The sequence below is a fragment of the Anoplopoma fimbria genome, chromosome 5 (assembly GCF_027596085.1).
Source record: "Anoplopoma fimbria isolate UVic2021 breed Golden Eagle Sablefish chromosome 5, Afim_UVic_2022, whole genome shotgun sequence".
Classification (NCBI taxonomy): Eukaryota; Metazoa; Chordata; class Actinopteri; order Perciformes; family Anoplopomatidae; genus Anoplopoma; species Anoplopoma fimbria.
Genome location: NC_072453.1, coordinates 15,382,165 through 15,406,302, shown reverse-complemented (window position 1 = coordinate 15,406,302; position 24,138 = coordinate 15,382,165). Strand labels below are relative to the sequence as shown.

Genomic DNA, 24,138 nt, shown 5'->3' with positions numbered 1-24,138 from the left:
TCCTGCCTTTTGTGGCCTGCTTTCCTAGCTGTCTTTGTCCATTTCCCGCCTGTTTACTACCACACCTGCATTTCATTAGTTGATTAGCCTCTTGTGTATTAGTTTGTGTGTTTTCCTGTTTGAGTGTCAGTCTTGGTTTGCTGATGTCTACATTTCTTGCTTTATTGATTTTCTGCCTGAGCTCCTTATTGCATACTGGTTTGTTCTTAGCTCAGTTTCATGTTGTTTTTTCCTTTGTACTTTGTATTCCTCAGCCTGCTCCTTCTGTTTTATTTTATTTTATTTATTTCTTCTGACCAATTATGGACCCAGCAGAAGGATTTTTTGGCCAGAATCTGAAACAAGGTAACTTATATCCTCAGGTGTCTACCCATGAGCCCTCAGTATGGCGGAAAGGGAGGCAGTCTTGTCTGTGGCCTGCAAGAAGATGTCCACTAAGCGTTGGGTGAGAAAATTGCTATATGAGTTTGGACTTTATTTGCACTCTTGCATCTCAATCTGGTAGCAACCAGTCTTCAACCCGGTCCACTAGCAACCAGCCTTCACCATGGCCTGTAATCAACCAGTGGCCTGAGCCTCCTCCATCCCTAAACCCATTCCTGGGAACCCGCCCGGCACTTGGGGTCTCAGTCGACAGTTGCGACTTTGTCAGGGGTCCAGCCGAATTGGCTTGAAATTTCTGCAACGAGACATAAACCAGGGGCAGATTGGGTGGTGGAATAGCAAAAAATGATTTCGGGATTAGTCTAGCTTGTATCCTAGCTCGCATCCCTCTTCTCCGGGGGTAGTATATTTAGTCATAGTATAGAATGTCGTAAAAAGACATAGTATAGCATGTCGAAACATTTTCAAAAAAGGTCATAGTATAGTATGTCGAAAAAAGTCATAGTATTTCGATTACTGTGATTTCTTCACAGTAATCCTTGTCTTTCTGTTATCATTTGATATACCCTGAGAAAAGCTGATGACAATACCTCGTCTCTTAATTTCTACAAAGCATAAACCGTTGCGTTAATATATGCCATAACGAATTCATACAAATTCTCATTGTATAGGATTTTATTATAGTATAGTTTGCTAATAGTATAACATAAGTCACAAAAATGAGAACAAAGATTGCATAAAAAAGTTATAGTAAAGTATGTCAAAAAGTCATAGAATAGCAAGCAAAAATAATGTCATTGTATATTATATCATAGTTTTGTATGTCATCAAAAGTCCTGGTATATTATGTCATAAAAATGTATATTTTGTATTATGTGACATCAAAATTAATTGATTATTAATTCATAAAAAGTACTTGTAATAAAACGCCCTGGTTGTCCTAAAGGCAGTGAGGGTTTTGTGCATCACCCACTTCTTGTTTGGTACGTTTCTGTTTGCTAACATTAGTTAGCTAGGTAATAAGTAAGTAAGCTCTGCGAGTGTTTCTTAGGAATGATTGAATTGAAGACAACAAGTGCAATTCATGACAGTGACAGTTAGTAAGGCTTTGACCTCCTTAACCAGACCAATATTGTCTAGTTTAGCTATCATTTATATTAGTTTCTAACAACGCTAACTTACTAATTACCTAGCTAGCTAATGTTAGCAAACAGAAACGTAACTTTACCAAACACAAAGTGGGCGCTGCATGGACTCTCGTTGCCTTTATCCGCTTTCTTAATGGCCTGGATCCATAACCTCCTTCTGTTCTTAGCGAAGGCATGTTATTCCTTCTGAACCTTCAACATTTTCCATCCACCTTTCCTCCGCGTCGTCTCAGTTTTGAGGCTTGGCTATGCTAGCTAGCCCGTTAAGAGTGCTGCTTTCCCACCATTAGTTGCGCGCGTGGATCCGATTGACTGTATATAGCTACACCTATCGCCGTTCCAACACATAGAGCGGTAACATTGCCTGTTAACTGGTCTGTCCGGCTCAGAATAGTTTCTTTAGGCAATCGAAAACGACTGATAATGTCCTCACTGCTGTGTATATATAACAGTTTAAAGTGCGTTTCCTAAATAGTCAATGCCTTCGTTTACTCGTTCCACAACATGGTTAGCAAAACACAAATAACGAGCCTTGTTTTGCTCTTTTTTTGTGGTTTGGTTGGGCCAGCAAGTCACTCACTGTTACCATGGGCACTTGGCCTTCTTACATACAGTCTATGGTTTTGAGTTAGCCGGGGGGGTAGGCTATCTAACTTTTTAAGACGTAAATCTGTCTCGCTTTTGTCAAATTTGACTAATCTAAGAGCAAAATCAATCAAGTATTAAGCAAAAGTGGCTGGTTTAGTGTTAGCTAAATGACTACACATCCTCTGAATGAAGCCAAATAAGAATGATAATAATTTAGGTCCTTCTTAGTGTTAGTTCATAGGTAATAAGGCACTTTGAAGTCCTTATAAGAGACTTATTAAAATGTTTGAATGTCATAAACACGATTATTAATTACATTTATAAGCACTTCTGAGTTATGTTTATGGACTACTTAAGAACGTCTTAGTGTTTTTGTGCTTCATTGCTTATACATTGTATTATATGTAATTCTCAATTCACATTTAATTAACCTTGTATCAACCTTATTTCTATTTACTTATAAATGTTTGTAATCTAATAATAAACGTGTCAATGATGCTATCATTTACACTTATAGTCTTATTAACATTTAATGATAATAAGCATTATATAAGAACTTGTGAAGGCCTTATTACCTATTAACTAACACTTGTTACAAGGACCTTGATATAAAGCATTATTGGAGCAAACAGTGCACGAGTTGAGCTCAGACATACACACACTTTATGCAACATTGAGTACTTTTATTTTTATTGTGATCCCCTTATATGACAAATCACCAATTCTCATCCATTTAAACATTCAAGTAAATAGAGAAATCTTCACTTGAAAGCCACATCATAACATGGATAGTGGATTTTAAAGGGTATAATGCACATATTATGGAAGTAACCGTGTGCTAAAGATGAAACACAGCCCACAGTCAGCAAACACATGTCATATTCAGCGAATATAACTAATACAGCAAAATGTTTTCAAACAAAAGATTGTACAAGGTTTTGACATTTCTGATAAATCACAAAATAAAGGCATTACAAGATGCTGCTGTGTAGTGCAGAATTACATCAGAAATACAGTATGAATACTATACTGAATATTTTACACATAAAGTAAAATATTTCTTTACGTCTCTCAATAAGTTTGAGTAAAGTTAGGGCAGTGGAGAGTTCATCCTCTCACATTGAAATAAATAAAAAACCTACTTAAAACTACTTACAGGAAACTATACATAGACAACAACAAAAGATTAATGCCAACCAGGGCTTCACATTAAAATAAATAACATCCAAACACATATTTGTCTCAGGTTCAACACGTTAAGAAATGTTACATTCAGAAATGAGGTCTAAAGGTTAGAAAGAAGGAAAGCAAGGAACACAGCTCTGCCTAACTGATTATAGATTTCAGTTTAACAGAAATTGTCCTTTTCTGTTCAAAGTCAGTGGGGATTTCATACAGTTCTATCATTAGAGTTGTGGTTTCTTGGATAACTTTCTTATCTACCTTAATAACAACTACCCTTAAGGATCGTTCTAATGTCTTACTACTGATAAAAGATAAGCTTTGTGTGTGAATGACATTTGAACAAGTCAAGGTCAGGAGTTAAAAAAACCAAGAGTGGAACAAAAACCTAAAAGGTTTGAAGTTAAAAAAACTTCACTATTGCACTAAAATTCAAACATTATTACTAGCACTATACATTTTTTTGTTTGTTTTAGAAAGCTTCTTCACATTGCAAATTTTATGTTGGAATGTGGGTTGAAAGTGGGCAAATCGGATGGAAAAAAAATGGTATTTTTGGTCAGTCACGTCTTTCCTGGTCTTCACCAGTCAAGACTCACTGACATAAAACCTTTTAGTGTAAATTTAAAATTCATATTGGGGGAATATCTATGTATTAATAACTGCAATCTCAAATAAAACAAAAGGAGAAAAAAATAATCTTAACTTTATCAAAATTTCGAAATATATATTAATATTTTACAGAAGAAAGGGGAAAAGTGGCCCCAAATCAATCAAGTTTTAGTAAATTGTGAAATAAAATGAGCAATAAGTAGAAATAAAGAAAAGCCTGCAATAATTACTGACAATCAATCAATACTAGTTATCTATAAAGATATTGCATTTAAATCAAAGAAAGTAATCTAGGCTAAAGTGAAATGCAATTTATTCTGGTTCTGAATATTTCTGTGTGGGGAATTTCAAATTACACCTCGGACTACATGCTCGTTAACGTTTGAAAAACTTATAAAGACTAAAAAAAAATGTTGTGCTTTCACACAAAAAATGTTTTCCAACTGGGTCCAAACTAAAAGTAATAAATACGATAAAAGTCTCTGACATTTATCAGACAGTAACATAAATACATTGAAGATGACACTTAAGGGATAAACAAAGTGTGCAAAATGCTGTTTGAAGAACGCTTGGCTGTGTTTCTCCAAAGGTCCTTAGTGCTAAAATCATTGTTGTTCATTTCAAATAAAGGTGGAAATATTTTTAGCATTAGCTTTTTTCCTCTTGAAGCCCTTTTCACATTGAGGTCAAGGGTTCTTCAATTTTGCCAAAATTTGAATAGGGACAGGGTATTAATCCTCACTAAAACTCTGGAGGACCGAAACCCAGAGTCAAATGTCTAAAACTTTTGGCAATAAAAGATGCATGTTGAGACAATGATTAGTGGACAATGACGGAACTAAAACACTTTGGGAAACCAGCCACATATCGTCCTCAGAGATACAGCTACAAAATTACCAAAAGTCAAAGGCAGTTTTGCAACATTTTAAGATAATATAGAAGGGCAACTTTATCAGCACAGGGATAAAACATTGGTTCACATTTCCCCCTGCACAAATCACTATGGGACAGCTATACTGCCTAAAAATCCTGGCCATGTACAGTATCGTCACCTTTAGGGTAGCGACAATAGTGTCCAAAGAATTCCCAGAATATTTAAATAATTGTCTCACACTTTGGCGCCTTTTTCCTGTGACTGGTACCCAAAATGTGCCCTTACAGTACTATGAAACTGGAACAGTAAGAAACAAACAAGCCAGCTTGTCCGCCTCCTCCACAATGCCCTCACAAAATAAAGCCCGTACCTGAGAAAGAGAGAAGAATACTGTTTCCCTTCCTCAGCCCTCGTACTCTACTACACCTCTCCTTTCATTTCTACAAGCAGGCCTCCCTCCGTCTGCTCTGCGCTTTATTTGTGTGATATCAGAAGGGGGAATAGTTTATAAACCAAGTACATGATATGGTCATCCAACAGCAAACTGTAGTCTGTGCTAGGACACTTAATTAACTCTTTTAGAAGAATTGTGGTTCACTAAACTCATCCAATTCAGATGCCATTTTTTTAGCCCTCCTCATGATTTCGTGTAATTTTTTTTTTGGGGGGGAAACTGGCACCCATAACTCTTCATCCTTTGAATGTGACTTAGGGAAGTGCTCCTTTTTATGTTGGTAAGAGAAGGAATACTTTCTGTTCCTGATCACATACCCGATAACTTGAATATCAGCAGCTGCCTCTGGTACTTCAAACTCTGTGTGGAGCCACACTACAACCAATAAACCAAGAAGAGCCAGAGCCACCTGCCCCAACATGACCATCGCAACTCTAAAGTCACGCTGGGTGGGATTCCTGACTGGGTGAAACCAAGAACTGGGGCTGAACATCTGTCAGCTAACCCATTGAATCCCGTCCTCCACAACTAACACAAGGCAGCATCAGACTCCTTCAGGACTTAAGAGAGGAGCAAATCGGACCCTCGCTGAAACACCTCGCCTTTCTTGGAAAGAAGAATCCTCCAAGTTTAGAAATAGTCAACAACAAGTCTTTCTTTGTCCTTCATTTGTGGATCTTCCAGTTCCTGAGGAGGTGAAGCTTCCAGGCTGGTGGGGTCAGAGAGGAGGTGGGCAGGTGGAGGGGATGGAGTTGCCCACTGAAGGAGGAAGATGAGGACGAGGCCTGTAGGAACCTCACTGCCCCCACCCTGCCCTCTGCCACCCACGCCTTCAGACCTGCAGCTGCAGACAGATACCCTGCAGAGGAGCACAGATGATGGCTTTCAACATGACCTCGGGCACTAAAAATACAACACTCAGCGACATCTCAACCATAATGAACCAAGTGAGACCTTGTGTTAAATACAACAGATGAAATGTTGCCGTTAATAGGTAGAAATAATAAGTAAAACAATTCATGATAACCGACTCTGAAGTACATCTCAAACATTGCCACACACACAGGTGATACTGGATTGCTAGCTAGTAAGGAGTATCTGTTAGCTCCCTAAACACATTGTATGTCCAAATGAAGTATCTTTCTTACATACCAGAGAGCTCCAACACTTTTTAACAGATGATTTTGCATCTTTGCTCTTTTAGATGCAACTAAGTTTTAGGGCCCCTGTATTTAAAAAGTAATACGTGATCTCAAGAAATAGGTAATATTACGATAAATGTCTTGTAACTTTTCAAAAGATTTGAATAAGGGTTGTGAATTAAGTTTATAAGGTTAAGCAAATACAAAGACTATATGATACATTTCATTGACCTAATTCAGACACAAAAATGGGAAAAAAATGACTGACTGTCCTTTTTTTCTAGTTGTGAGAAGAAAAAGTGAGTTTCATGCATTACCTACACTTCAATAAAATCCCCAAATTCAGCCCCAATTATATTCTAGTTGTCCACACAGTACAATTCAACTATATGACCTGCTTGTCCAATTTGTATTGAGATATGCAACACACGTAGTACTTAGGCTTTTTGTATGTTAAATTGTAAAAAAAGTTAAAGTTTAGCAAACGGAGTGGCACCTTTTTTAAAATGTTCTGCTCCTTTTGTGATGTTAGATGTTAGAGACAACATACAGTACCTCTGTTGCCTTTCCATGCACGAAGAGTGTGAGCCTCACTCCTGGAGCTCTGTCAGAGCCACACAGCATGCCGCTCTATCATCCTTACTCTGGGCAGGACCGTCCACTCCACCGCCAGTCGTCATGCTGCGGCTGCGACTGGTCAGCTTCTTGAGCTCGCTGGCAAAGGAAAGTACTTTCTTTTTGTCTTCCCTCACCACCTGAAAGCAGAAATAAATTCATCAATGAAATACAGACAGAACGTACAGAAATGTGCATGTAGTTTTTTTTCTTCTACCGTACATTTAATACTTTTCTTCATCCCTAATTTGTAGTTTCTTTTTTTTTTTTTTTTGGTACTCAAGAAATAAAGTATAGTTTTTGGATCCATGCTGTCATATCCCTTTCCTCACTCATTTACTCTCAATTCTTTAAAAAGAACGAAACTGAACTTAAAAGATAATTTAACCTTTATTCAACAAGGCAGTTAATTTAAACATTCTTACTTACAGACGTGTCAGCACAAAAAGTGTAAAAGGATGAAATTAAATAAATACTATACTGTACTACATACAACATATATTAATATAAGAACAAGATAGACATATAAAACTTTACACAGCACAGTAAATCACAAAGCACACAAAAACAGTTACAAACAAAGGAAGCAGCGACAGGTTAAAAAGTCCAACATGTAGGTGTTAAAATACAATGACGAGCACACAACAACATGACTTAGATGAGATGTTAATGAACGGCATGGGAAAAAGTTCATGCAAGCACATACAAAGTTGAAACATGCTCAAGGGGTGATGTAATGCAAGTAGTATCAGATAGAAACGTGGAAAATAAAATCGAAGAAAGTCTCCAGCACTGAAAATCAGTCCCCATGTTTAAAGCTACCTGCTCTTTGAGTTTAAGAATGAACTTTCCCGCTCCCCGCCAGCGGCTCTGAGCCTGGTAGACACACTCGTGGTCCAGTAGCACCCGCTGCAGAGGCTTGGTGGTGGAGGACTTCTTTGAGCCGGTGTCCTTGGTCACTTCCTCCATCAGGACGTAGTCACATGGATTGGGATTAGATAGAATACTGCAGGAATACTTGGCCTTTGACAGAGTCTAGCCAGACAGAAAGAGAGTGTGTGAGAACCAAATCAAGCCACTTTAAGGTTGGTACAAACATCTTCAAAGTTTCAAATCTTGAAACCAGCTTTAATAACTCTCAGGTTGACCCTCCTCACCTGCTGTATGATATCCTGAGCTGTGCTGTAGCGCGGGGCCTTGATCACAGTGTGAGGCTGTTCTGGTGAAACTTCATGGACCTGGACAAAGAACATGTCGTCCTCTGCTGCTCCCCCTCCTCCTTCTCTACCTCCCACAGCCACCTCCTCCTCTCCCTCCAGCACAGAGTTCTTTTCATTTAAATTCTGCAGAATAAAACCGCATTGTCAAAATATGTGGTAGAATTCCAGATTTAATCCAGCACCAGTGTCTGAGACAAGAAACTACCAGCTACATTAAATGAAGCCACTGTCCTCTAAAGCAGAGTGCCTACAAGTGAGGTTTAACAGTTGTTTTATTCACCGCTTCATTGTTACCACCACAAGAGGGAGCTATAGTCTGCAAGTTTCTTTTTCTGGTACTTTGATGACAAATGATAAACAGTCCTAGAGCTAATAGGTAATATCATATTTTTAAATCAGTCAACATAAAAATAAAAAAAGAATTAACTCAGTTAATACCAATAAACACAAACAATCATTTTCCCTTTTTGCAGATGATATCCACTGTGATATCAGTTTAAATGTTTCTACCTAAGTTTGGCTCTGTCTGTACCTCCTCTCTTGTTTTGAGGCAGATCCTCCCCACGCATCCCTCCTCAGAGTTCCAGCTGGACACCAGTCTAAGCACCTCCTCCTCTGGCGCTAGAGGACGATGCTGAGAAGACCGCTTCACCTCGCTGCGCTCCTTCAACAGAGGAACCTTCTCCTCGCACAGGAAGTACTCGGACGGATTTCCTGCAGATGCTAGTACCTGTGTAGGGAATGTATGACACAATATGAAAAATGAAAATAACTCCAAAAGCTAGATTAAAAAACTGTGAGTGTGACTGTCCTCTGCTCGGGCTGAAATCACATCATCCAAGCATCATGAGTCTTTATTTCTAAAGTACTAACCGTGTCCAGCAGCTGTTTGGCCGTCGTCTGTTCTGTAACACAGAACACAGTGAAGAGCTCCGGACCAGGAGCTCCGTACACCGTCACCTTGTGCTGCTGCGACACACGTTTCTCCTCTGAGCTGAACAGCTGTGTGGAGAGAGCAGGAGAGGTGCAAGACAGCAGGTTATCTTTGGTTTACCTCAGGCTTTTAAGCATGGAGATATAGTATCAAATGTAACCCAAACAACCCCTGCAATCTCAGAACTTGAAGAGCTGTCTTACCAGTGATGAGCGGGTAGCGCCCCCTGTGGGACCTTCCTCTATCCTGCGGCTGTAGATAAACAGGCTTGACACTTCAAGAGGTTCATTATGTTGTGTCCTCAACTGGACATGTCTGTAACCTGAAACACAAACAACAGGAATATTCTGACTACACATTACATTACATTACAGTCATTTAGCAGACGCTTTTATCCAAAGCGACTTACAGGAAGTGTATTCAACATAGGTATTCAAGAGAACTACTAGTCACCAGAAGTCATAAGTGCATCTCCTTTCTTAAACAAGCATCTTAAAGCATAAACCAGAGCAAAAGTATAGTGCAGAGGCAAATTACTACGAAAACAATAATTGCAACAGACTAATACGAATATAATAAGTGCTACAAACTACTACGAATAGGATAAGTGCAGTAAACAAATACGAATTCAATAAGTGCTACGAGGAAGGTTCAGGGTAGTGCACATAAATTGAACGGTCCAATAAAAGTAGGTTGAGTCAATTTAACCAGTCAGAAGATAAGATAAAAGCCTCATTTATGTTCATTCACTAATATCATCAAAGCCTTATATGAAATATTTGAATAGTCTATAATAAATGACATTTTCTGTTGTGTTTATAAATTTAATCAAACTGAGCACATAGGTTTACACATATACTGCAGAATGTCAAGAATTAGTTTTATTTTTCCATGTTGTATATTCACTGCAGATATATAATCGATCTAAACACGCTTCTATATTTACAGATGCTCTTGCAGATCTCTTATATTCGTCCTCTCTCCGGGTAACATCTGTCGTGTCTGAGACTCCTACCTGGCTTGAGGGTATTCAAAGGCAGAGTCCTCTGTGCAGTAGTCTGGGAGCTGTTGTTCTCCACTACGGCGAAGCGCAGGAAGCACATCTCTTCAAAGTGCACGGTGAACTGGAAGTGCTCGCTCCACATGGGGTTGAGGGTGTTGCGGTGGATGGGTTTGGTGCGGAAGTGGCAGCTGTCGATGGGCATGCCCAGAACATCCACCTCGATGCACGGGCTTCCAGCACTGTTACTGGGACAAACGTTCTGACCGGAAACAATCTGAGACAGAAAAGGTGTGATGATTAATAAGTAAAGATGGACACCATGTATGAACAACACTTTAGGTTAGGATTCTTTTGATGCTTTGCACTTTCCCTAAAATCAAGCTTTTCTTCGGTTAATTTGATAAAAAGGCCAAAACAAAGTGAAGTCACTCTGACCTGCCAACAAAGTCTCTAATCCACTTTAAGTCCCCTCTCTGTCTCTCACACTCACACACACACACTCACACACACACACACACACACACACACACACACACACACACACACACACACACACACACACACAGTTATGAGTGTGAGCTCATCCCTCTTATTTTATACTGCTTTCATGATGCCTCTGAGAGCATTAGAGAAGATAATCTTAACTTCAGTTAGATGAATTCTTCTGAAAGAAAACTTATTGACTTTCCAGAAGTTTGAAACCAGATTTGTACAGTAAGCTGAGATGGAAGGGAGGGGGGTTCTTATTCACTGTTGTATGGAAATGTTGTATGGAAATAACTGGACTTCATGAATGTCAAATAATGAAGGCTCATACAGATCCCTTAGCAATACAACTGTCCAAACACACCTTAATAGACCTATTATGAGAACTTAGGAGTGTATGTTTGAGTATCCAGTTATGATGTCTGTGCAGTCATTGTTGGTATGCTAATGAACAATATTAAATAGGCCAAAGAAAGATTTCAACACCTTGGGACTCCAGAAACTGTACACTGCAAATGCAGGGTCCAAACAAGTGTCAATTATGTGCGACAGTTTTTGTTTTTTTTTTAAATGAGAAAATAAACATTTATAAAGGCAGCTAAAACACTTTGCAAATATAAACAGCTATTTTATGATTTAAGTTTCTTTATGTAGGAAAATGAATATGCAGCACTCCTGAAATTGAAACTGAGAGGCAAGTAGGAAAATTACAAACAGGCAGAAAGCTAAAAATGGATCAAAGGGGTGAGGGTGAAAGTGCAGAGCACAAACTATCAAGGATATAGTCGTCTTCCTGATTGATCCCCCATTGTGCTCCATAAGTCATTTTAACTCACAGTGAGGGAATAGACGGCGGGGCTCATTTTGTCCACATCCCTCTCCATCGGACAGAACTGCTGATAGAGCGGACAGCTACGGTCCCACAGCACTGCCGGCTTCAGGACGTAGCCACAGCCGCCATTGGACTCAAACAGAGCTGTGTTCAATTGCATGGGCAAGTCTGAGGACGGAAAGATTGTATTGTTAACTGAGACAATTTCTGCTATTTTTGTATTTCTTATGGTTTTTGTGTTCTCTCCAAAAAAAGATTTTCCTCCAAACAAAAATTGCATGTCTGAATGCATGCAAGTGTCTTCTTACATACAACTGGTTGCTCATGTTTTATAATCTTTGATTCTTAAAGTTCCAATGTGTAGGATTTAGTGGCATTTAGTGGTGAGGTTGTGTTCAGTTTGTCCGTGCTGCTGTAGAAACAATGGCGGTGCAACATGACAGAAACCGTGAGGAGGACCTGCTGCCTATGTGGATATGAAGGGCTCATTCTAGCCGAAGCCAACACACGACACTTAGTTCAGGGTGATTATTCACTGATGAAAACAACCCCCACATTTTACATACTGCTCATTTAATGGAGGGGAATGATTTAAGAAACATAGATAGAAAACAAAAACATGAGGGGAGGAGTGAACTCAAGGAAGAGAAGAAAAGGAAGGCAGAGAGACAAGGATCAAAAGAGAATCAGACAGACAAGGATAGAGATTGTTCTTTATGTAATATGCCTTTTAGAGAAAAATAACTTCATCTGACAGAGTTCAGACGGGGAACACAGACAGCAGAGAATCTCTGGAAAAGGATAGAGTAGGGACAAGTAAGATACATAGTAAGATAGAGAGAAGAGAGAAGATAAAGACGGACGGGCAGAAGATACTGAGAGAGAGAAAAAGAAAAGGAAACAAAAATAGGAGCATCTTGGGATCAACAATCCCTTAAAAAGAGCACAATAAAGAAATTTGTAAATTTGTATATTTCCCCGCTGCGGGACTAATAAATAAATTATCTTATCTTATCTTAAGAGATCATTTTTTCCGTAACTTTTCAGAGATATAATTCAAACAGGCTCATCATATTAAATCTGAAATGTCCTGTTCTTTTTCTCTGTGCAAAAGAGCCTACTTTGGTTCATCAAGAATAAAAGCCTTTCAGCCATTTTCAAAGGTTTGCAATGCTTTGAAAAGCTAGCATTATCATGCAGATGAGGCCTTGGAGTTGTTTTCTCTTACATTAAAAAGCAGGAAGAAGAGAATATACTCCCTCCTTTATCTTTCACCAACTCATTTTTGGACTAAGTGATATAAATCAATACATAAAATAAAATACATAATGAGTAGTCTGAGCTCGCTTGCTGTTTAAGTTAGAAGTGATGTTCCTTAGTTTGCATACTAAGAGGAAACATCATCTCTCCTCACCATCAGTCTGATAGTTCAGTGCCACCAGCTGGATGCCGTGCAGCCAGAAGAGCAGAGGGTTGGGGTTTGTGGAGTCGATCCTGGTGGCTGCTGGGTACGTCCGGAGCAGCTGGCACACGGTGTGCTGGATCAGCTTCTGGGAGTAACGACGGCACAGGCGCTTGGCCGCGTTCTCGTTGACGGAGGAGATGTGGTAGCACTTGGGCGTTCGGATGATGGCGCTGAGAGAGGTGGGGGGGTTGAGGACAGGAGACGTCTGCTGCTCCTCCCAGCTCAGACGCTCAGAGCCACCTGTATTGAGGACAGAGAGAGAACAGAGAGAAGTTTAAATGTTGAAGTTGCCGGATATCACTCTCGATAAAGATGATAGCAGGTGGAATAAAGGTGTTTTTCAATCCGCCGCTAAAACCTAATCTACACGTCAGAGGTCAATAATGTACTTTTTAATCCTCTACACCACAGAGCTAAATAATGTATTTTTTACTCCACTATACCTCTTGTACTTTTTAGTGTACTACATCTCACAGGTAAATATTGTACTTTTAACTCCGCTACACCTCGGAGCGAAATAATTTACTTTTTAGTGTACTACATCTCAGAGATAAATATTGTACTTTTATTGTATGCGCCTGGATCTTATTTTTTTTTGATTTGTCTTCATAAAAATCATCGGAGGATGTTTTTTTTTACAGAAACTTTACAATTGTGATGCTTGTTCAGTCTTTTCAAACTGAATGATGAGTTTTTGGTAGCTTTTATTTATTTGATATTAGTAGAAAATGAACAATTTTCCTGGCAACAATAGGAAGAGCTCAGTAGCAACATGACATTCTTCACAAAACAACATCTACTAAAATACAGGCTTGCATTCCTTCACACATAGCCGTAACAAAGGCTCTTAAAACTGTGACTGTGTCTAGTGTGGGGTTTTACAAGAAATTATCCTTGTTTATTTCTTCTAACCTATTATGGCATATTTTGTAAGCCTGACTTTCACTGTGGAGACAGTCCAGCTGTTTGTCTAATCAAATGTTTCCGCATTTAGTTGAGCCCATTTTCAAAATATCCTTGAAACACAGCTTAAAATGGAACAAAAATGCATATATATTAATATATCTTCTCTTTCCACGTTCACTCCTCCAAACAGTCCCCACCCCTAGGCCCTGTGTACCTTTCCCAGGGGTGCGGCTCTGGGTCATGACCTCCCCTGTTGTGCTGCAGCGAGCGGGAGCCGTGCCAAATATGGACTTCCTGCTCTTTCCTCGGTCCTTCCCTCTGCCAGAGCCGGCAGGAGACAGCGTGGACAGGCCTGTGTTCCCACACACAAGAGGCAGACGGAGGAAAGTGGTCAATAATGCAACACAGACAGACTGGAGGCACCACACTCATGACATCAGTTCCTCTGGTTCTAAACATCCAGAATCATTTTCTTTAAAACGCCTTAACTTTCTATCATAATGAGGAAATTGGCCTCCCTCCATGGCGTCATTCCAAGTGCATTTGTTTTAATGAGCACAGAGGATTAAAGCTAATAGTACTGATTTTAAGCTTTGTAATATAAGTAGCAAAAATGATTTTTTTGCCTTTAAAAACAAGCTTTTTTGTTTGGTAAAGCAATCTTTAAGATAATACAGCACCAGTCAAAAGTTTGGACACACCTTCTCATTCAATGGTTTTTCTTTCTTTCTTTATTTTAATTTTTTCTACATTGTAGATTAATATTGAAGACATCCAAACTATGAAGGAACACATATGGAATTATGTGGTAAACAAACAAATGCTCAACAAACCAGAATATGTTTTATATTTTAGATTCTTCAGAGTAGTTGAATGAGAAGGTGTGTCCAAACTTTTGACTGGTACTGTATGTGAAATCGGTGGGATAACATGGAGGATGGAGCACAGAAGCAGATAGATACTTCCACTCTTCTTTGCAAAGGTCTTGTTTCTCATGTCATTAAATCAATGCTGCATTAAATGCTGCATGTAACACATTTAATATTTTTAATCTTGAGCTATTTCTTATTTGGTGTCAAATTTATTTCTCCTATCCAAAGAAATATTTAAGATGAATGTATGATTGTTTTTTTGAGGATTAAAAAGTTTTTTTTTAAAGAAGCATGTCCATCTGCAACCAGTTCAGACAGCGGACAGCAGCAACCAGTCTGCTATCGGTCTGAACTGGCTATTTTCCCTGTCTTCTCTTACTCAGATCTCAGGTCCCTGGAAACAGTAAACAAATAAAATACCAGTGGAAACACAGGCACGTTTATAAGGGCAAATGTCATGTAAAGAAAAGAGGAGACAAGCAGAGAAGAGGACGCTTAAGGGAGGAAAGAGGAGATAAGAGGGTGATATTTAAGGGACAAAATGAAATATTTGAGATAAACGGTGGCGTGGAATGAAGATAGATCCCAGTAAAGAGGGAAAAGAAAACGTTTTATAAGTGGTACAGAAAGCAAAGTCTAGCATACTTAACTGCTGAGCAGAGAGCATTTTCATGAATTTAAAAATCAAACACATATTGTCATGTTAGGCAAAAATAAGTTGTGTTAAAAAAGTTTGAAGTGGATGAAAGAGGGAAGTGACATGTGACCCTCCATCAAATTTAAACCTGGGATACTAACTGTACTCAGCCTCTAAGGCATCTCAAAAATATTTCCTTAATTTACAGTATATAACAACTCTGCCGTTTGTCGTGCTGTTCTGGAGCTGCAATCAAGTAACAATATCTTTCCCATGGGGAAGACAGGGATTCGTCATCTCTGTGGGTGTCCAGTGTGGGAGAGGAATGGAGTGTAACACTGGGATATTGAATGTCTTGCAATGAGAAAAAATAAAAAAACACAGGGAAAGGTTTGACCTCTTAAATATAACATGGGAGAAGATTAGAGTGGGACAAGAACGGGAAAAAGGGATACTGAAAATGATAGCATGTCAAAAGTAAAAGAGGAGAGGGTGGAAGAAAGATTGTGACAGAGAATAAATCACATTGGATCAGTGTAAAAGGGGAGGAACACTCAGAAATGTATGTTAAAATGAAAAGTAGGAGAAATATATGACAAATAGACTAAATGATGAAGTTTTCTCTACCAGGGAATTTCACAGCCTGGCAGTAGATGATGAGGTCGGATAGCTCCTGGGCAATCTGTCGACTCTCCTTCTTGTTCTGAGGGAGGTAAAACGCCTCGCCCAGCTCCATGTCAAACACCTACAGGTGAAGGTAAACACAGGACATAGATGCACAGAGAGAAGAGAGTAAGAATTAAGACTTAACCTCCATGCCAGATTGCTGTCCAAATACATTTTTATAGTTTTACATCTTCAGCATATTCAATCTAAATATGTAGTTTCTTTCTGTTTCTACCAGCAATACAGTCAGGAAGATAAAAACTAAATTAATTTCATATAAGCTGTAGCTTGAATTCAAACAGCCAAAACATGTCCTGGCCTTGTAGCCATTAAAATGTGCCTCTTCTTTGGAAAATTGTATAGTGTTCTTCTCTACCTTTCCTTTGCTCTGCGTAGTGCTATCTGACTTCTTCATCCTCTTCGGTATTTCATCAACAGCTTGCTCTTCTTTGTCTGCTGGGCTCTTCCCCTCTGGCTTGTCATCCAGGATGTTATCTATTAAGGAAATATAAAGAGTTATAGTAGTTCCAAGGTGTTATAAGGTCTGCAGGAGTACTGTGTGTAGCAGAGCGGGTCTGACAGAGCACACATCCTCAGGAAATGTTTCCTGGATGTATTAACTGTCAAACATAAGCAGATATATATGCAGTGCAAAGGGAATTGGCATGATTTTTGAATTATATAGTGTCATTGTGCTCTGAAAACCTTGTTGAAACGGACTGCATATTAACACTGAAACGCAACCTTGTGGTTGAATGTCACAGGTTGAGATACCTAGCAATCAAGCAAGCGCAACCCCCGAACATACCCCTCTTCAAAGCCTAACTTCTCCTTAAAGACATATTCCCGCCTCCAATCCGAATTGTTTATGTATATTAGTATAGCAGACGACCTTTGATCCAAGCTAGTTAAGGCAAATAGATTTAAAATGTATTTGCTAAGTAAAAATTGTGCTTTGGAGTTGCTGTCCCAGTTGCTTTTGATATACTGTGCATTAAATCACCAGGAGTACATATGTCAAAAGAAGGACATTCAGCATCTGGGAATCTTACTTCTTGTAAAAACAAGAGAGCAGTTGGGTTTTTCTTCAGAGAGCATTGCGTGGCCACTAGAGTTAAACTGACAGGTACTTCTGGATTAGCTTCAGCATCCAACCATGGTGTTTGCAGCTTAGTTAAAGAAAATATATTTTCAAGTCTATGGTTCACACTTCCCTCTTTGTTTTCCCTTTTAAGGTGAAATATAATATATTATAATATAATTCAAAGATGAATTATGCCTATTAGATGAATGACTGCAGGTGGGGACAATTACAGAAAAAATATTAGGGGAAGAAAACAGTTCATCAATACACCTAGTTACTTGCAGAGCCCATGAGCAGGCTACCAAGCAAAAACACACAAAGCCCCCTCTTTGCTGATATTCCAAGAAATGTCTATCAACTGTAAACAGAAGCAACAGGAGGGAGTTCGTCCCTTTGCTCTCTTTCCTCCTACACATTCATCGCAGCCAAAAACACAAAAGGACCAAATCAGCTTGAAAATGCAGAAGCTTTTTATCACAGGAAACTTGTCTTATTCCTGACATTTGGAATCTCATTCAAAGGAGTGGACCCTGAATGTCACCCTGCAGACAGTAGCCAGAGAAGTGAGTGGGGCCAGATTGTGACTGGAGGGAGCAACCGTTAAACCCAAGATGGTGGCAACTCGGCAGTAAGATGCTCAAGTGTTTGTATTTACTGGGCCAGTTGATGGTAAGTAGAAGCATGCAGGGTCAAATGGATACAGTCAATGGTGATGTGGAGTTTATGTAGTCAGGATATCTTGCTAGTTGTCTGATTAATGGTTAATATTTGAGTGAAAGGAATTATGAATGACACCAATCAATGAGGTTTAGATTAGAGAAACTGTTTTGAAAGGTCTTTGACCGGTAAGTTCTTCTGAAGGGAGGGATTGGGAGAGTGCTGGGACTGCGACCGGGACAGGGTAGTTTCCCCTGGTCTGTTGTTTAGTGCGGGGGCAGCACAGGGCCTGAGAAACCAGATGGCTTTGTTGTGTTTCCCCGATGAGCCTGCCCAGCTACTGGGGAGGTCACAGACAAATACAGTACAGAGCGAAGAAGGAAGGGAAGTTTTGTGTGTGTGTGTGTGTGTGTGAGAAAAAGAAATCATGTTAACAATGACCCAAAAAAAATAAAAAAAAATCCTTATTTTGATGTCATTCATAATACATAGCTTTCAAAGACAGTCTTGAAGTAGAATGTGTGGTCACATCCTGCCCTGACTCTGTACTGTATTTACTAAGCAGATTTTTCAAAATAATTCCTGAAGGTTGTCACAGATGTACTGTAGCTTATGTCTTAAAGCAGAACGTTAAAAACTTACTGTACAAAAAACAAGCAGGCCAAACACAAAGATACACGCAAAAACAACACAAGCTCACATCACAATTACTTTTTTTTTTTTTTTTTTTTTTTTTTTTTTTTTTTACAATGTCCAGGTTACTTTTAACACTGTGTTCATAGTGACAGAATTAGATTTAGAATAAAAGTTTTGCTGTAGCAAAGTGGCAGCTAAGAACGTTTGTTGCATTATTGCAAATTCATAACGGTGATAAAACAAATGGACATCATAAAAAAACACTCTCAAAGCATTAGGAATGAGAAAAAAAAGTCGTCGCAACGTCTGTACTGAAGAGCACACATGGTTGTCCTCATTTTATGAGCTAGATTGGAGAATGAGGGAGGATGTCTTGAAACAGAAGTTCTCTTTTCAAGCCGTTGGTGTTAGCACATAAATTATCTCAGCAAACTGTCAAACAAACCTTCAGGATATATATATATATTTAATATACTGTTAAATGGATTGGATTAAATCATTTAAGGTAGTTACTGGGTTCAAGATATTATATAATATGTAATCGTTAAAATTTGAACTGCTGCTTATTAAGCACGATAGATGGCTACGGTGCAGCAGAACATAACCCGACGTCCACAAAAAGCAAAAAGCTAGCAGCTGCTACTGTAAGGCACATACAGGCATCAGTCTGTAGCATCGGTGCAGGTCACTTGTGCATGTCTACATACTGTCCCAGTGTTTCCTCTGTTCTAATTCTGCAGTGGTTGACAACCACAGCGAGTACATTTGCAACAATACCACAATTTCCCCTTAAAACTCAATTGCATGAGAACAAAATTAACGTAGTAATTTTAAGATACTAGAAGATTTCTACTAATATTTTTATAACTTTCTCAAGAATAAAAATGAACCAGCCAAAGACCAGCAGCTACCACTGCAAAACTAAATAGATTGAAACACTGGTACATAGAGAGGTGCATCAGACCCGTGCAATTACCTTCCAGGCCATACGAGGCAGTAGAGGCTGTGAGGACATCAGCTAAGTGGAAAACAGGCAAGATAAAATAGGAAAGCAGGGGAGTGAGAATGGAGTACCAACGTAAAGAAAGACATGAGTGTTAAAATAAGATTCTACAAAGAATTTAAGTGGTCATTTAGCCTCAGAATACAAAATAAATCTTTGGTTGAGTTTTTGGGTTAGTTTTGTGTTTTTGAATTGTGTTTTCAGAGACTGAAAACCCCATTGCAGTTCTCCTTACCATCTGATAGGGACTCATAGTCATAGTCGTATTCGTCTTCTTCCTCTTCTTCTTCCTCATTGGTGTGGTTGCCAGGGGAAGTAACCCCAGGTGACCCATTGCTAGCCTGGGCCTGCATGTGTGCCAGCTGGTGAGCCTGTAAAAGAGTTCAAATACTGTTAAAATCAAATAAAAACAAACCGAGAGTGTTGCAAAGTGATGGTAAGTTTATGTAAAAAAATGTGTGTGAGGAGAACTAATATTTACAAAGATATGCATGTATCAGATATAAGATCTCAATCCCCCCATTACCTGTATATATAAGCTCTTATCTTCAGAGAATCTATAGTCCGTATCTACTGCAGCACATTATGTGTGCTAGGTAAACTGAGTGAAAATGGTGTGATGAGGTGTGCATTTGAGGATATTTGCATCTATTATTTATGTGACAGCACTCTAATCAACTGTGATAAATATTGAATGTACTAATGCTACCTAAATTATGTATTTATATGTGCTTGGACAGGATGTCTTTCTTTTCAACCTTCTGTTTGAGTATGTCCACAGGCGCCTGGTGCGCTTTGAGCTTCTTGTTCTTGAGGAGGATCTTCCCACGCAGCTGCAGCGGCGACGGCAGGTGAGGATCATCGCTGAAGTCACTTTCAAAGAGGAAGCGCGTCACGAGACGTTCCCCGAACACGGTCTAATAGATAAATATCAAAAACATGATAGACAGATGTCAATAAATTATTGGAACGTAAAAGCGCTTTTATCAACACGAAACATTGCAAATAAACAAGCCCATGGTGACGTAGGCTGGCCGGAGGCACAGAGCTGTCCTAACATGAAAAACTTTTTTTTTTTTTTTTTTTTTATCAAGCCACTCAGAAGTCAGTCTCTGGGGAAGACAGGATGCTGGGAAGTTTATTAGATGAAAGCATGATGGTATTGCATAATGTTTTTGTCGTGCCCAAATACGCCTTGGCTTAAGTATATAACTTAAAAAAAGAAGAAGAGAGAGACAATTGTAGCCTGAAGCCTCTTGCTGGAAGTCCACCAGTTTGAATGCCAACAGCACCCGAGAACATTTGGGAAAACAGATGAGTGGAGTTGATCAAAAGGTGCTGTTACAAGTGCTGCTGAGGGAAACATGCCCTCCTGGGGGAGTGTGGTTGTACAAGAAACTAGAGTACATGAAGATTTAAATTTTATTTCCTAAATATAAAGCTTGGTATTTCTCAAAATTGAGCTTGGGTGCTTAGAAAAAGTACCTACAAAGTAATTCAAAAAACTTTACTTGCAAGGATTTCGAGGCCAGCTTAAAATGCTTAAAAAGGTAATACTATGGGATGTGTAATTTGACCGAAAGAGACTTTTTTGTTTTATCTGATTGTTGACATTCTGTATACACACAAATGACGCTCAAAATCAGAAATTAAGAATAAAACATACCAACCACATCAGATTTAACCACACATGGAAAACACACATACCTATAAACACTGATAAGGACAGTCATATCTTGAATATTGTTTTAGACACAGCTGCTGTCATACCTTGAAGATTTCAGCCATCTTGCGTTGCTGTGGGAGGGAGCAGTGGTTCTCAATGGACAGGATGACAGGCATGTCCGAATTGACAAATGCGGACCGGCTAACTGCCTCCACCACATCCTGGAGGATCATGGGAGAGATTTCATTCTCAGAAACAAAAATCAAATACTAGACAATGAAAAACAATATTGACATGAGATTTACTAAAACAGCTCTTAAAAATATATATATATAAATAAATACGTCCTCAAATAAAATACAGGCATTTGAGGGCTCTGATTGGTGCAAAAATGATTACATCAAATAAATATCATTAATATTTCTCTCAATAGTAACCAGCTGTGAACTGAGGTCAGTTAATGTGTTCTCAAAATTCATATTGTTTGGTTTACTGAACTAAAAGAATTTCTGCCTAGAATACTTTTGTCAAAATGAATACATAATACAGCAGAACAATTGTGTTTGGTGATTTAACGCCGTTCTGGAATTCTTTTGCCAAAGTGCTTCGGAAGCCGTAACAAGGACAGCCATAATTGTTTTCCAATCAATGGACCTCTCTTTTCTGAATTTAATTATTCATATGCATTTCTAACCTTGAAGGGTATTTTAGTGGTAAGTGTGTGTCCATGATAAATGACTGGCATGCCATCATCTCCATCCCAGCAGTCCAACTCGACACTCCTACAGCCTTGCAGCAACACCTGGTGAAAAATGACATTATGTTGGGTATGACTTATGGGTCCATAAAAAAAAATATATGGCTCAATTAAGGCAAAAAGGCTCACTTACCTGACTGTACAGCTCAACAGAGGACTCTCCTTTCAGCTGGTGTCCAGTCAGATAGGTGTTATGAGAAGACTCAATGTAGTAGTAGGACAGAGGGTAGTGCAGCTCCTCTGGGTTTATCTGGGATTCCTCATTACGAGAAGCGAAGTTCTCCTTATCCATCAGGAACCTGATAATGAGAGTAGGGTGATTAGATAACAATACATAATGCTATTGCGCCGATTACAATTAGCAAGCAATCACTAATAATTATATTATTATAATATATAATATAATGTTGTCCATTTAAAACATGAACTTTTAAATGGACATTCTGATTCATCTGTTTTATGAATCAGAATGTAATGAGTTTTTTTTTTTATATCAGTTATTTTTTCAGTATATACTGTAATTGTGTCTCAGTGACATGAGTTTATAAGGTATTTTGATTTGTGTTCCCCTTTACCTCGCAAAGCCTTCAAATGACATCCAACCCATTTGTCTCATGCTTGATGAGGGCTCAAATTTCTAAAAGAGAAAAGCATAAAACGATTAACCAACATTGATCAAGAGTCACTTTTTCTTCCATATGTCTGAGGTTTCTTTCATCCTTGTTATATTCATTCATCTGGTCATATTCACAAACTACATTGGGTAAGTTCTCATCCTTCTCTATCCCTACAGTAAATAAAGTTTAAGGCCTCCATCGCTACCATCTCTCCCTCCAGTTCATGTTAAAAGTGCTTCCCTTGCATTGGTTAATCAATTGCTTCCTGACTCTACCTGTATAATGCTGAGAATCTCATCGTAGCTCAGGTGCTCTCTCTGACAGTTGACAAGGAAGTCGTTGAGCTGAGGGATAGCCAATCCCAAGACGCCTAGTGATGCGTTTTCCACTCCTGTCCCGTTTGTCACGATGCTGGCTGCCGCAATGGCGTCTGAGATCTGCCTCTGGTTGTCCGACATCTGCTGCCTCGTCCGAATAAACAGGCCGAGATCAGAACCATTGCGGGTTAATAAGTCTGGAGGGGAAAGGAAGACGTTAGGCAAGAGTAATGGGGAGAGAAAAAGAGGAAAAATGCGGCGCTCATGCATTTGACGGCGCAAAACATATGAATTAATGTGTTTGTTCTTTTACCAAGATCTGGCTGTAGCCCTGTATCTTTGTCGTCTACGCTGAGGTTGGTGTAGAGAGGAGCAGTCTCTGGACTCGAACGGCTGCAGCTGACAGCAAAGGTGTCGAACAGCTCCTTCAGGTCCTTCCTGCTTCGGATACTTTGGAGGGAACAACACAGCACAATTCACTCCCATTTCAGACACATTAGACATACAGTTTATTTTGAGACAGAGATGTTCAGTAGTTTGTGTTGGATCAGCAGACAAAACAGTTTTCCAAAAGCCTTGTTAAAGACTAAATAAAGGCAATCTTGTTTTCACTTCAGAAGCCTTGAATTTTGGATGAATTTACCCAATTTCAAATACATTCAGTGGCATCTGCATTTCTTTGAAAGACCAAATGAAAAGTCACATTATAGACATACAATTGAGAAGTATCCTCTGTTGTAGTCATATTTGGTTTTCCTGTCAAGGCAGGTGTCATTTGTTAATATTTGGTTTCGCAGTACCATGAAGTAACGTTCTTCTCAATATTCTTGATAACAAACTGATACTGGGGTTGTGAATCAGTCGAAGGAAAGATAATGGTCAGATGACTAACAAAAATAAGCAGGTTATGCACTTCCAATTTCTCTGCTTGACTTTAGTTGAGCACGTGTCGAATTTAACTGGAAACTAGCGGGCAGCAGATAAGAGGACACACTACAATCTAAGAAATGTAGGACTGGTATGAGAATAATTCCATTGCTAATCAAAGAAAAACATTGTTTCCTTTCATTTGACAGGGAAAAATATTATAAAAGCTAAATATTATACAGACAAGACTCCTTGGAAACTGTCCTGGGCATGATAACCTGGAGAAGCATTTGTTCAATGTTTTCTCATACTGTCTTTAGCTACTATTGATAAGAACACAACTATTATATAACAAGAGGGAGTGAGGTGGTAGAAATGAGCAGAACATGTACAATATACATATAGCAAGGCCAATACTGAATTTCATATGATTATAAATACCCCAAAAGATTGTGTACCTTACTCTGCTGTTACAACTGTGCATCAAAATATATATTTTTTTTAAAAACAGAAT

At 38.9% G+C, this 24,138-nt stretch overlaps 1 protein-coding gene across 3 annotated transcripts in view; it reads right to left on the bottom strand.

Annotated features, from left to right (window-relative positions):
• Positions 1-4,706: 4,706 nt before the first annotated feature.
• Positions 4,707-24,138, bottom strand: part of plce1 (phospholipase C, epsilon 1) — an 84,410-nt gene continuing 64,978 nt past the window's right edge. For 2 of the 3 annotated variants that reach the window (XM_054598550.1, XM_054598551.1), the window contains 22 exons: positions 23,071-23,207; positions 22,716-22,954; positions 22,399-22,460; positions 21,957-22,122; positions 21,761-21,868; positions 21,171-21,287; positions 20,159-20,317; positions 19,636-19,771; positions 19,374-19,415; positions 16,397-16,515; positions 15,982-16,099; positions 14,060-14,197; positions 12,889-13,179; positions 11,479-11,642; positions 10,169-10,430; positions 9,357-9,475; positions 9,093-9,221; positions 8,752-8,949; positions 8,157-8,342; positions 7,822-8,034; positions 6,940-7,139; positions 4,707-6,101 (listed from right to left, as the gene is read on the bottom strand). In XM_054598550.1, the coding sequence (XP_054454525.1) occupies positions 6,975-7,139; positions 7,822-8,034; positions 8,157-8,342; positions 8,752-8,949; positions 9,093-9,221; positions 9,357-9,475; positions 10,169-10,430; positions 11,479-11,642; positions 12,889-13,179; positions 14,060-14,197; positions 15,982-16,099; positions 16,397-16,515; positions 19,374-19,415; positions 19,636-19,771; positions 20,159-20,317; positions 21,171-21,287; positions 21,761-21,868; positions 21,957-22,122; positions 22,399-22,460; positions 22,716-22,954; positions 23,071-23,207 (3,268 nt within the window). In that variant the 3' untranslated portion in view covers positions 4,707-6,101; positions 6,940-6,974. The remainder of the gene's footprint in view (positions 6,102-6,939; positions 7,140-7,821; positions 8,035-8,156; positions 8,343-8,751; positions 8,950-9,092; positions 9,222-9,356; positions 9,476-10,168; positions 10,431-11,478; positions 11,643-12,888; positions 13,180-14,059; positions 14,198-15,981; positions 16,100-16,396; positions 16,516-19,373; positions 19,416-19,635; positions 19,772-20,158; positions 20,318-21,170; positions 21,288-21,760; positions 21,869-21,956; positions 22,123-22,398; positions 22,461-22,715; positions 22,955-23,070; positions 23,208-24,138) is intronic. The other variant, XM_054598552.1, reaches the window with a different exon arrangement.